At 50.1% G+C, this 13142-nt stretch overlaps 1 protein-coding gene across 1 annotated transcript in view; it reads left to right on the top strand.

Annotated features, from left to right (window-relative positions):
- LOC103191338 (NACHT, LRR and PYD domains-containing protein 3-like) overlaps positions 1-11994 on the top strand; it is a 12911-nt gene extending 917 nt beyond the window's left edge. The window contains exons 3-8 of the mRNA XM_042346012.1: positions 3473-4717; positions 6194-6280; positions 6972-7142; positions 9984-10154; positions 11287-11454; positions 11635-11994. Of these exons, the coding sequence (XP_042201946.1) occupies positions 3473-4717; positions 6194-6280; positions 6972-7142; positions 9984-10154; positions 11287-11454; positions 11635-11734 (1942 nt within the window). The 3' untranslated portion in view covers positions 11735-11994. The remainder of the gene's footprint in view (positions 1-3472; positions 4718-6193; positions 6281-6971; positions 7143-9983; positions 10155-11286; positions 11455-11634) is intronic.
- Positions 11995-13142: the final 1148 nt, after the last annotated feature.

Genomic DNA, 13142 nt, shown 5'->3' with positions numbered 1-13142 from the left:
GAACAAAACGCCGAGGTTCCTGACTGGCTTTGAGAGGTGGAGAGTGCGGAGCTGATGGTGTCAGCGCCTGAGGTGCGGAGGCGCTGACGTGAGCCAATCAGGAGGGCCTCGGTTTTTCGCACGTTGAGCTGAAGAAAGTTGTCTCTCGTCCAGGACTCGATGTCGGACAGACAGCTGTCAGGACATCGGTGGTCGTGGAGTTGAGAGTAGAGGAGGAAAGCAGTACTAAGCTGGAAAAGCAGTAATCAGTGAGGAGGATAGTAACCGACTGCAAGAGGACAAAGACAGACTGGTAACACGGGCAGACACGGGGCAGATCAACAACAGCAACAACAAAATGACATTTATGGAGCACCTTTCACGTCGGAAGGACGTCCCAAAGCACTGAACAGTCAGCTGTCGGGGCCCGAGCATGGGGGAGGGGTGGTGTAGGGGTGAGGGAAGGCAGAGAGGTGGGAGGGAGACCAAAGGCACAGTCCAAGAGAAGGGTCTGGAGACCGGCCTTGAAGGAGGCGAGGGAGGAACTGAGGCGAACGGACCGTGGGAGGGAGTTCCAGAGTGTGGGGGCAGAGTGGCTGAAAGCCTCTCCGATGGTAGAGAGGGTCGGGCGGGAGACATGGAGCAGCCGGAGCATGATGAACGGAGGGAGCGGGCAGGTTGGTAGGGAGTCAGCAGGTCAGAGTGGTAGGAGGGGGCAAGGCCAATGGACGGCCTTAAAGGTGAGGACGAGGATCTTGAAGTCGATCCTCTGGGAGATGGAGAGCCAGTGGAGTCGGGCGAGGGTGGGAGTGATGGGGTCACGGAGCCCGGTGCGGGACAGGACATGAGCTGCAGAGTTTTGTATGATCTGCAGATTGTGAAGTTTAATGTGGAGAAACGATGGACAGAATGTCATCTTTCTGTGCCGTATAAGTCTATGATTCTATGAACTCTATTTAAACAGGTGCCGGTCCAGCGAAGGTGACCATTGACCGAAGTGGACCGGATGTGCCCAGTGATCTGAAAGGCAGATGACGGGAACACGATTCAAACTGCTCAATCACTTCTGAAATACAGAGTGTGACAATTTACCATTGTGTCTGTGTGAGTGTCTCTCTCTCTCTGTGTGTCTATGTGAGTGTGTGTCTCTCTGTGTCTGTGTGAGTGTGAGCAGTCGGGGAGCGGCGGCAGGACAGCGCGGGGAGGAGCCTGGGCCTACTGACCCAGGTACTTAAACTCGACGCCGGAGCGAGTTCAGCCCGGGGGGGGGGAGGGTGGGGGCGGAGCGGGGGAACTGCGACGTCATAGATTAGTTTTCAGGTGAGTGCGCGCGCAAAAAAAAAAAAAAAAAAACCTCTGCGCCCCCCCCCCCCCCAGGGCTCACATCAGAGCCCACTATGGTCCTGTTGGGTTCGCTGCCCCAATCTACGGGATAATGCCATCCACCTGACCGCTCGCTCCCGGTCCCCGCGTGCGCACTATGGCTGCCGCTTTGACCCGAGCCCCCTCACCCCCTCCCTCCCTCCCCTCCTCTCTCCCCCCAAACCCTCCCCCTCTGCATCTCTCCCGCTCTCTCCTCCTCTCTCTCCGTCCCTCTCGTCTTCTATCCCCACTTGACCCTCCCACCCTCCCTCTGCTCCAGCCTGGGAATCCTCCGCCGGGCTCACCGCGGCACTCGGCGTTGGCTGTCCAGCAGCAGCCACACCGACTGCCCCATTCCCCACCACACTCGCCACCACCCCGGACACAGACCCGGGGAGTCAACCTCTCCTCCCTCATCCCCACCCCTGCCTCACAACCTGGACCCCCCTCCCCTCCCACACACCCTTCTGTCAACCGCTCCCTCCACATCGGACTGCAAAATGTCCGCTCCCTCTGCAACAAGGCCCTGGTCATCAACGATCTCATCCTTGATGAGAACGTTGACATCATGGCCTTAAGAAACCTGGCTCACCCCAGGCGACACCTTCCCCCTCACGGAGGCCACGCCACCCGGCTACACCTCCCACCACATCCCCCGCCCCAACCGCCGTGGCGGTGGTGTTGCCCTTATCTCAAGGACACCACTTGCCCTATCCCCCTACTCCACTGGCTCTTTCCCCTCCTTTGAGCACCTCACCCTCTCCCACCCCTCATTCCTCTCCCTTAAAATCCTCCTCCTCTACCGGCCCCCTAAAACCTCTCCCACCTTCATCTCTGACATTTCAACACTCCTCACATCTCTTTGCCTCTGCTCTGATCGCCTCATCATCCTGGGCGACTTTAACCTACACTTCACCCCCTCCTGCTCCATCTCCACAGACTTCTCTTCCCTGCTCTCCTCACTCAACCTCTCCTTACACATAAACTCCCCCACTCACAGTCACGGCCACCCACTCGATTTGGTGATCACCCGGGGCCTCAGTGTCTCGGATGTCACTATTACCGACAAGGCCATCTCTGACCACTACTTCATCTCCTTCACCACCTCCACCCCCTCCCCACCTCCACCAGACCCACCACCATCTTCTACCGCCCTTGGAAGAAGTTACCCCCACAATCCCTAACCGATGCCTTGGAGTCCTCTGAACTCCTCTCCCTCTGGCCTTCAACCCTCACCGACCCCTCTTCTCCTCTCTCCCTCCTCCACAATACCCTCTCCTCCACACTCGATACTCTTGCCCCCATCACTTCCCGCACTGTCTCCTACTCCCGCTCCTCCCCCTGGTACACCACCCACCTCCGCTCACTGAAAAGCCAGGTGCGGGCTGCTGAACGCACCTGTGTCAAATCTGGCCTAACGGTCCACCGACAAATCTGGCTGGACCTCCTCAAAATTTACCGCTCCACTCTAGCCTCGGCCAAGTCGTCCTTCTACTCCAGGATAATCCTGGAGGCGAAGAACAACCCCAGGCTACTGTTTTCCACCACACCCGACTCCTCCGTCCCCCCCGCCACCCCGCGCAGGTCATCTCCTCCAACCTTCACTGCGAGGAGATGCTGGATTTCCTTGAATCCAAGATCAAGGGAATCCGCTCCGCGGTCACTTCCCCTCCAACTTCCACCCACCACCCACCCCTTCCCTCCCACACTCCGACTCCTACCCATCCTCCCCTACACACCTTCGTACCCGTTTCCCCACCCTCTGTCACTGAACTCATCCTATCCCTAAAACCAACCACCTGCTCCCTTGACCCCATCCCCACTCCACTCCTTATCTCCCAGCTCCACTTTCTTGCCCCACATATCACTGACATCATCAACCTGTCCCTCTCCTCTGGCTCTGTCCCCATTCCATTAAAAACTGCCATCATCACGCCCACCCTGAAAAAACCCTCCCTTGATGCGTCGCAGCTATCAAGCTACCGGCCCATCTCCAACCTCCCCTTTCTCTCCAAGGTCTTGGAAAGAGTTGTCGCCTCCCAACTGCGCTCTTTCCTTTCCACCCATTCTCTTTTCGAACCCCTTCAGTCAGGTTTCCGTGCTGCCATAGCACAGAAACTGCCCTGGTCAAGGAGGAGATCTGGGAGAAGCCGGAATATTTGCTGTTTGTGTTTGATGGTTTGGACGAGTTCAAGGACAGGATTGAGTTCACAGACAGTGAGTTAAACCCAGACCCTGGGCTCAGCTGCCCTGGGCCTGAAAGCCACTGTCCCGTGGCTGACATTGTGCGCTCTCTGGTGCAGCAGGAAGTCCTGAAAGGTTGTTCAGTGCTGATCACAAGCCGCCCAACTGCCCTGGAGTCTTTATACCACACCAACATCAACCTCTGGGCTGAAATCCAGGGATTCTTTGCTGAAGGAAAGGAAGATTACATCAGACGCTTCTTTGCAGATGAGAAGATTGCAGCTGAAGTGCTGAGATATGTGAAGGAGAATGACATCCTGTACACCATGTGCTTCAACCCTTCCTACTGCTGGATCCTCTGCTGCACATTGGAGCCAATCTTCAAACATCCAGAGCACAGACAGCCTCCCCCCAAAACCATAACCCAGCTGTACGCCAATTACATCTACAACATCCTGAAGAACCATCCCCGAGCCAGTGACAGCCCTCGGGAGGTGATGCTGAGAGCCGGGGAGATGGCCTATGAGGGGGTCTGTAACATGACTATTGTGTTCAATGACGACCATTTACATCACCATCAGCTTAAACCCTCAACCTTCATCTCAGGGTTTATGATGGAGATTCTGGAGAAGGATGATGGTGGGAGACGAGTTGTGTACACATTCCCTCACCTCACCGTCCAGGAGTTTGTGGCTGCTCTCGCGCAGTACCTGACTCCCGCCCGCAGGAACCTGCTGGAGCTGCTGGACCAGGTTCACACACAGAACGACGGGCGCTTTGAGATCTTTCTGCGGTTTGTTGTGGGTCTCTCCTCACCACACACAGCTCGGCAGCTGGAGGAGATCCTGGGGCCGTTACCTCACAAGTCAGTCTGTGAAGCCATTGACTGGCTAAAGTTGAATGTTGAGGCGAGGATTAGACAGGCAGTGGGTGAAGGTGGTAAACGGAAGCTGCTGAACATGCTGTATTACCTGTTTGAGTCTCAGAATCATAGATTGGCTCAGATCACAGTGGGCGCTGTGGAGAAACTGGACTTTAGTCATTTCACATTGAACCCTCTAGACTGTGCTGTACTGTCTCATGTGTTCCAGCTCTGTGATACGATAGGAAACCTCAATCTTAATGACTGCAAGATCCGAGTTGAAGGGATCCAGCGCCTGGTGCCCTCACTGCACAAGTGCAAACATCTCAGGTTTGTTCTTATTGATGGTTAAAGCTAGAATTCTGGAATATTAGACAATGAGGTACGTTTGTGAATGTGTGTGAATAAGCTGTCTCATTGGGAGTTAATATTGTAGCTCTAAAGCATTTAGTCTTTGAATGAGCCTTGATGTTATATTCAAGACTTGTGAGGACTGGCCTATACCTGGCTGGATACATTCAGTACCATTTCCTTGTCTCAGGCTGTGTCTGAGAATCTCTATCATTCCCCTATCCAGTCACTGAATTCCTCTAGACTCGTACCTTGTCTAAACACCTCACGCTCCTCACCTCTACTCCATTCACATCTTACATTCACTAATTTATTTTATCATGTCTGATTTTATTGTAAGATTTGATAAAGATTATCTCACTTCATTTAAACATTTACTGTATCAATGCTCAGCTCTCAAGTTACAGGGATTTATTCTATTCAGCCATAAATCCTCAGAACAACTATACCTTACATTTATATAGTCATGGTGGCAATGTATTGGAGTGCTTGAACTCAGCTCTGCAGCTCTGAAGTTAGTTTAAATTCTCTCTATAAATCTGCAGGAAACCTGTGGATGTCACTGATTGCCGCTGATGTTCTTGGGTACCCGGTGGTTGAAGGGCTGTGACCCCAGACATTGTGTGGGTCTGATAATTGCCCAGGACCCCCTGGCAGTCAGTCAGTGTCTGCTCTGCTAATCTTGCCTTACAACGATATTATTCATAGGGTCCACATCCAGGTTTGTGTGATCTAAGTACATTCCTCAGTGGCTGTACAGTGGGCACTGAGGGCAGGAGGACCCTTAAGGCTGTGAAGGCCCTACGGTGCAGTGGTGAATTGCACTGACAGAGGAGGGTGTCTTATGTCACACAGAGGGGGTGAGGCAGCCCCAGGAGGCTCTCTCTGCTCTGGACGGCAGCACAGGGAGGTCCTGCTGCCCTGAGGACAGGACAGAGGATGCCTGTGGCCCAGTGACATGGGCCGGAGGAGATTTGGCTGCTGAGGGCAGGGAGTGAGTGCTGTGGGGCCTGCTCTGGGTGGGACCAGAGTGGGAGAGAGGCCAAGAGGGGGCAGGAGCCAACCCAGGGACCTGCATCACTGGGCGTGAGAGGCAGGAAGTGGTGGGGTTTGTCATAGAGGCCGGGGCCGATAAAACCTTCTTCCCACCCCATCCCTGTAAAGCACCCGAGACGTTACTCTACGTGACAAACGCTCTAAATGTAAGCTTTTGTACACGTAAACCGTAATTTGGGAACAATGTGTGTGTGTGTGTGTATACCGTGTATATGTGTGCTTGTGGGGGTGTGTGTCTGTGTGTGTGTGTACCGTGTGTGTGTGTGTGCCTGTGTGTGTGTGTGTGTGTGTGTGCGTCTCTGTGTGTTTGTATGTGTGTGCGTACGTGCACACATTGGGGTCTGTCTGACCCTGGTTCACAACACCAGAGATTCACTGTGTTTCTGTCTCTGTGTCCAGACTGTGGGGCAATAATCTGGGAGATTCTGGAGTGGAACATCTGTCTGTGGCGCTGAGGAACCCGCAGTGTAAAATACAGAGTCTGGGGTAAGTAACAGACTGTGTAACTGGGCTCTAAACAGTTTATTATATCCTGAGCAGGTGTGGACGCTATTAATGCTGTGATCCTAAAAGCTAAAAGAACCGGCTCAGTGGCAGGATTTGGAGAGGAAATCACTGGGAGCAGAGATTCTTCCCACTCAGCTCCTGTTAACCCTGTGAGCCAAAGCATTATAGCCAGGTGTTTCTCGCTGTCACAGCCAGAAAAAAATAACAGAATGTTTTTCAGACAGTTCCCTTTCTCAAACAGGACTTTGTGTAGCTTTATCTGGTTAAACTCCAGCGGTCATCTCCCCAATACATATTCTAGAGTCTCTGAGCCTCGAATTTCACCAATCCTCCAACCCAAAACATATCTGTCTGTTCCACACTCGGGGATATTTTCATGTGTAGGCGGCATAATTGTCACTACGCGTTCCTTTCACCCTGTCCAGGTCTGTCCGTTCCTGTCATCCAGCCTCAGCTGCCTGGCACCTTTCACCTTCACACTGCTTTGGACTTTGTTTCTGTCCCCCCCACCCACACTCTCCAGGCCTTCACAGTTTCTCAGATAGGAATCAGAACTACGTTTACTCATCCTTTTATTTTTCAGAGTCTCTGATCTCCAGATTGTATAATAAATAGTAATGAACACTGTTTACTCTGGTTCCTGTTATTTCTCTATGTCTCTGATCTCCAGGGTAGCATCTAACCTTCTGACAGCTAATTGTACTGAGGATCTGGTCTCCACTCTCAATACAAATTGCTCACTGATGGAGCTGAACCTGAGTGATAATGATCTGGGAGATTCAGGAGTGAAGAGACTGTGTGAGGCTGTGAGGAACCCGGAGTGTAAAATACAGAGTCTGTGGTAAGTAACAGATTGTGTCTCCAGAGTCTGAATGACTCCAATGTCTCAATATAGTTATTGCCACTGGTTGGTACTGAATATTGTGGTGTTGTTCCAACCTCTGGAATTCCATCCCCCATCCTCGCCCCCTCCTTATCCTCCTTCAAGTCCCGCCTCAAAACCATCCTCTTCGACCATGCCATCGGTCACCCCCCTTCCCCTCCCCTCCCTTCTCCCCCTCTGACCCCAGCTCTGGTGTGAAATGATGTCACTGTCCAGAGCCTTGGGATGTCCTTCCGACGTGAAAGGCGCTGTACACATGTAATCTTGTTGTGAGGCCACGTCAGTCAATTCACTTCACAGTATAATCTGTGAAGCGCTTTGAGATGTCTCAAAGACATGATAAGGCGCTAATCAAATGCAATTATTATTATCTTTTAGATCAAAAACTCAACATTTATTGGGAATCTTGCTAGATTGCTGATGGGAAGTACAATCTTTCAATCCTCCTTGGATATGTATGTATTGTCAGAGGACTGGAGGGTTGCAAATGTCAGAGTGTGGAGCCCTGTAGCTCAGTGGTTAGAGCACTCGCTTTGCAAGTAAGAGACCTGAGTTCAATTCCAGGCAGAGGGCGAAACCTCAGGCAAGTTTCCTTATTCCACACAGAGCCTAATAATAATCCCTCCAAAACCAAAAACAATAATAAATTGGTCATTTTCAATCCACGACTGTTTGTGGGACATTGCTGTGCGCAATTGGCTGCCGCGTTCGCCCACAAATATACAGTCAATTCACTTTACAGTGTGTTCTGTGAAGCGCTTTGGGACGTCCTCCCGACGTGAAAAGCGCTATATCAAATGCAAGGATTATTATTATTATCCCTGTTCAAAAACAGGGAGAGGGATAAAGCTGATAAACAGGCCAGTCAGCCTAATGTCGGTGGTGAGGAAACTTCTCAAAACCATAATCTAGGACAAAATTAATTTTCACTTCAAATTTGAAGCCCATGGGATTATGGAAACAGAAGCAAAATAGATCTGAAATTGGCCCCGAGGTTCTGGAACTCTATCCCCAGTGCCTTCACCTTTCCTCCTTCAAGGCCGGTCTCAAGACCTTTCTCTTTGACAGTGCCTTCAGCTCCCTTCTCGACTCTCTACCCCCTCCTCGCTCCCTCCCTTCCCTCCCCTCACCCTGACCATTTCCACCCCAATGCTCGGGTCCTGACCCAACTGCGCCTTGGGACGTCCTCCCGACGTGAAAGGCGCTCTATAAATGCAATCTTGTTGTTGTTGTGGGACAGAAAGCAGAAAGCAATTGAAAACAGTTGTTGTCAAACTGGAGGGAAGTGTACAGTGGTGTACCCCAGGGGTCAGTATTAGGACCACTGCTCTTTTTAATACATATTAACACCTGGATTTGGGTAAAGAGAGCAAAATTTTAAAGTTTGCAAATGACACAAAACTTGGAAAGGTAATAAACGGTGAGGAGGATAGTAGCAGATGGCAGGAGGACATAGAATGGCTGGTAAAATGGGCAGACACATGGCTGATGGAATTTAATGCAGAGAAATGTGAAGTGATGTATTTTGGGAGGAGCGGCAACAGGTACAATCATCAATCATGTACAATGGTAAAGAGGGCGCAGGAACAAAGAGACCTGGGGTTCACATACACAACTCTTTGAAGGTTGCAGGACAAGTTGACAAAGTGTTTAAAAAAGGATACTGGATACGTGGCTTTGCAAATAGAGGCATCGAGTGTAAGAGCAAAGAGGTTATTGTTGAAACTTTACAAATCGCTGGTTAGGCCTCAGCTGGAGTATTGTGTCCAATTCTGGGCACCGCACCTTTAGGAAGAATGTCAGGGCTTTGAAGAGGGAACAGAGAGGATTTACCAGACGAGGGACTACAATTATGTGGAGAGACTAGAGGGGGTGGGATTATTCTCCTTAGGACAGAAAAGGTTGAGGGGAGATTTAATAGAAATGTTCAAAATTATTAAGTGTAAATAGGGAGAACCTATTTCCTCTGACAGGTGAACACAGATTTAACATGATTGACAAAATAACCAGAGGGTAGACTGGGAGAAATTTTTTTCACACATAGAATTGTTACGGTCTGGAATTCACATTTAAAAGATTGGTACTTGAAAAGAAAAAATGTGCATAGCTATGGGGTGAGAGCGGGAGTGGGACTAGTTGGGAAGCTCTTTCAATGAGTTGGGGCAGGCACGATGGGCCAAATGGCCTCCTCCTGTGCTGTATACTATGATTCTATGATGTGCTGGAAACCCCAGCTCTAGTGATATGTGGACAGTAGCAGCTCCAACCCCTAAACTGTCTCCAAGACCAAAACTCACTCTCATTGTATCTAATCCCAAAGCTCTTGCCCTGGTCCAGCCATTCCCTCCACACACTGTGGGGGCTGCAGGTCTCTACTATTGTCAGCACAAACTATCATCATGATTAAGAGTCTCCAAACCAACCACATGACTAGAATTTTTTGTCTGGAATGGACTGGAGTGCACATTCTCTCCCTGGTGGGACACATGCTGCTCACCTAATCCAGGAAATTACTGGGTGTAGGTCGGCAAGAGCCAAGGCTTGGGGAACCCTAACATTGCTTTGAGGTAATATCAGCTGTAACTCGTGTGTCGCTGTGTGATGGGAGGTTCTGCACTTGCTTCGCAAACGTCATCTCGATATTGGAGAAATCCTCCGAGTCTCCTTGTTGATGGCAGAGGTCGAAGTCCATTTCCGTTTCTGCATGTGACCTCAGGAACCCCTTCCCATTCATGGGTTGGATTGTGAACATTGTGGTTACTTTGATACCTGTTATTTCTCTGTGTCTCTGATCTCCAGGCTGAGCTATAATAGTCTGACAGCTGATTGTACCGAGGATCTCGCCTCTGCACTGAGTACAAACTATTCACTGATGGAGCTGAACCTGAGTAATAATGATCTGGGAGATTCAGGAGTGAAGCGACTGTGTGAGGCTCTGAGGAACCCGGAGTGTAAAATACAGAGACTGTGGTAGGTAACAGACTGTGTCTCCAGAGTCTGAATGACTCCAATGTCTCTTATTGCCACTGTCTGATCAGTTGATACTGAATATTGTGACAGGAATCGGTGTGGCAGGGTGAGGCCACAAGTCAGCTTTAGATCAAACTCTCAATGTTTATTAACAAGAAAGATGAACCATGTGCTGCAAACCCCAGCTCTAGTGACATGTGGACAGTAGCAGCTCCGACCCCTAAACTGTCTCCAAGCCCAAAATCTGCTCCCATTGTATCTAATCCCAAAGCTCCTGCCCTGGTCAGGCCAATCTCTCCACACACTGTGGGGGTTGCAGGTCTCTACTATTGTCAGCACAAACCATCATCATGATTAAGAGTCTCCAAACCAACCTCCTGAGGGTTACACACATGACTCGAAATTTCTGTTTGTCTGGAATGGACTGGAGTCCACATTCTCTCCCCAGAGGATAGAGCACTCGCCTTGCAAGCAAGAAACCTGGGTTTGATTCCCGGGCAGGGTGAAATGTTGGGCACGTTTCCTTATACCTCTGTAGGTAGGAATCCGGTTGATAGCTTATTGGCGGATTACTTTTCTGGGGATAATAATCCCTTCAAAAAATATAATAATAAATTGGTCACTCAATCCATGACTGTTTGTGCAATTGGCTGCTACATTTCGCTGAGAAAATATATAGTCAATTCACTTTACAACAACAACAAAATGCTATTTGTCCAACGCCTTTCACATCGGGACGTCCCAACTTTACAGTATACTCAGTGAAGAGCTTAGAGATGCCTTGAAGCCATGATAAGGCGCTGTATCAAATGCAAGGTTTTTTTTGTATTATCCCGATCAATCCCAGGGATGTCTTTACTAACACGAGAAAGGAATCCTCCCGTCCACTGGGTGACTCTATGGCTGAAGGTTCTGGACTTTGTGTCCTCACATTATCGGGGAAATCTCTTGAGTGGTCCCAATGGTGGCCGAGGGGGCTGTGGAGGCTGAAGTTCATTACAACCTCGGGTTATGCTGTCAGACAGTCGTCCCTTCTGAAGGTTACAGGCAGTGGATTACAGTGAGTTGCAGTGGATGATGAGGACTGTGTTTACTCTAATCCCTGTTATTTCTCCGTATCTCTGATCTCCAGGCTGTGTGATAACAGTCTGACAGATGGCTGCACCGATGATCTGGTCTCCGTTCTTAGTTCAAGCTGCTCACTGAGGTTCCTGTCCCTGGGGACTAACTCCTTCACAGATGGCTCTGTCCCCGCTCTCCGCCGCCTCATACTGACCTGCACCAGCCTGGAGGAGATCAGGTGAGTGTTTGTGTCAGTGTTTGACGTGATCATAAACACAGAGGGAAAGGGGTTAGTTATTTGACTAATAAATAAATAAATCCCATCACAACTATTTCCAAACACCAACATGGACAGGTTACAGAGTTTATATTATTGCCTGATGTGTTTATTTCCTGTTTAATCTTACTCTGTTTTCAGGTTGTGGGAGAATCAGTTCAGTTCAGATGGAGGGAAACAGCTGAACTTACTGCAGGGAACCAGAGCTGGACTGAGGGTGTCAGTGTGGATCACAGAATGAGGAGAGATTGGCGAGACTGTGTCTGGTTAATATTAACTACCTTCTCTTGGCCCCTCTTTTAACTGACATCATCAACCTCTCCTTATCCACTGGCACTGTTCACATACTCTAAAAACCTTCCCTGGATGCATCACTGCTCTCCAGCTATCGCCCCATCTTCACCTCCCATTCCTCTCCAACACCCTGGAACAAGTCGTCACGTCCCAGCGTCGTTCTTTCCTCTCCCACCACACACTTAATAATAAACCCTCCAAAACTAAAAACAATAATAAATTGGTCATTTTCAATCTATGACTGTTTGTGGGTCATTGCTGTGCGCAATTGGCTGCCGCGTTTGCCCACAAATATGCAGTCAATTCACTATACAGTGTGTTCTGTGAAGCGCTTTGGGACGTCCTCCCGACGTGAAAAGCGCTATATCAAATGCAAGAATTATTATTATTATTATTTCCTCTCTGAACTCTCCCAATTGGGTTCCCATGATGCCCATAGCACAGACACAGTCCTGGTCAAAGTCATTAATGACATTCTGTCCATCGGCGCCCAGGACTCCCTCTGCCTTGTCGTCTTCGACCTCTCTGCTACCTTCGCCACTTCCTCCACCGCTTCTCCTTTCAGCTCAACCTTCACGGGCCTGACCTTGCCTGATTCAAATCCTACCTCTCCCTCAATCTCCACTTTATCTCAACTAATGGCTTCTGCTCCAGTCCCCGCATCATCATGTGTGGTGTTCCCTCAGGGCTGTGTCCTTGGTCCCCTCCTCTTCAATATCTATATGCTCCCTCTTTTAGACATGGAGTTAACTTCCACATGTATGTGGATGACGCCAAACTCTTATCTCTTCGACTCCATTGTCGATTCAAGGACCTGTCAGATGTCAAGTCCTGGATGAGAGCTAACTTCCTCCAGTTGAACGTCAATGAGGCTCTCCTGCTTTGCTCCCGTCAGCACTTCCATACCTTGGGCACTGACAGCATCACCCTTCATGGATGCATGCTACACCTCAGAGGCAATACAGAAACTCAGTATCTGTTCGACCCTCAATAGTCCTTCATCCCCCACATCTGTACTATGACCAGCTCCGCCTTTCCTCACCTCTGCAACATCGCCCAATCCACCACTGTCTAATGCCCCAGGCCCCCCCGAGACCCTCATTTATCACATCCAGGCTCGAATACACCCCAAACTTAATGCTTGTCAGCCTCCCCAACGCTCCCCTCCATAGGCTGCAGATCATCCAGAACTCTGCAGCCCGTGTCCTCTCCCGCACCAGGCTCCATGACCCTATCAACGCATCATTGCCCACCATTGTCCACCGGCTTCCCGTCACACAGGATACAGTTCAAGATCCTGATCCTCACCTTCAAAGCCCTCCATGGTCTTGCTCCTCCCTGCTCTCCACCCCCCC

The sequence above is a fragment of the Callorhinchus milii genome, unplaced genomic scaffold (genome assembly GCF_018977255.1).
Source record: "Callorhinchus milii isolate IMCB2004 unplaced genomic scaffold, IMCB_Cmil_1.0 Scaffold242, whole genome shotgun sequence".
Taxonomy (NCBI): domain Eukaryota; kingdom Metazoa; phylum Chordata; class Chondrichthyes; order Chimaeriformes; family Callorhinchidae; genus Callorhinchus; species Callorhinchus milii.
Note: the sequence above shows the minus strand (reverse complement) of the source record. Positions and strands in the feature narration are given on the sequence as shown.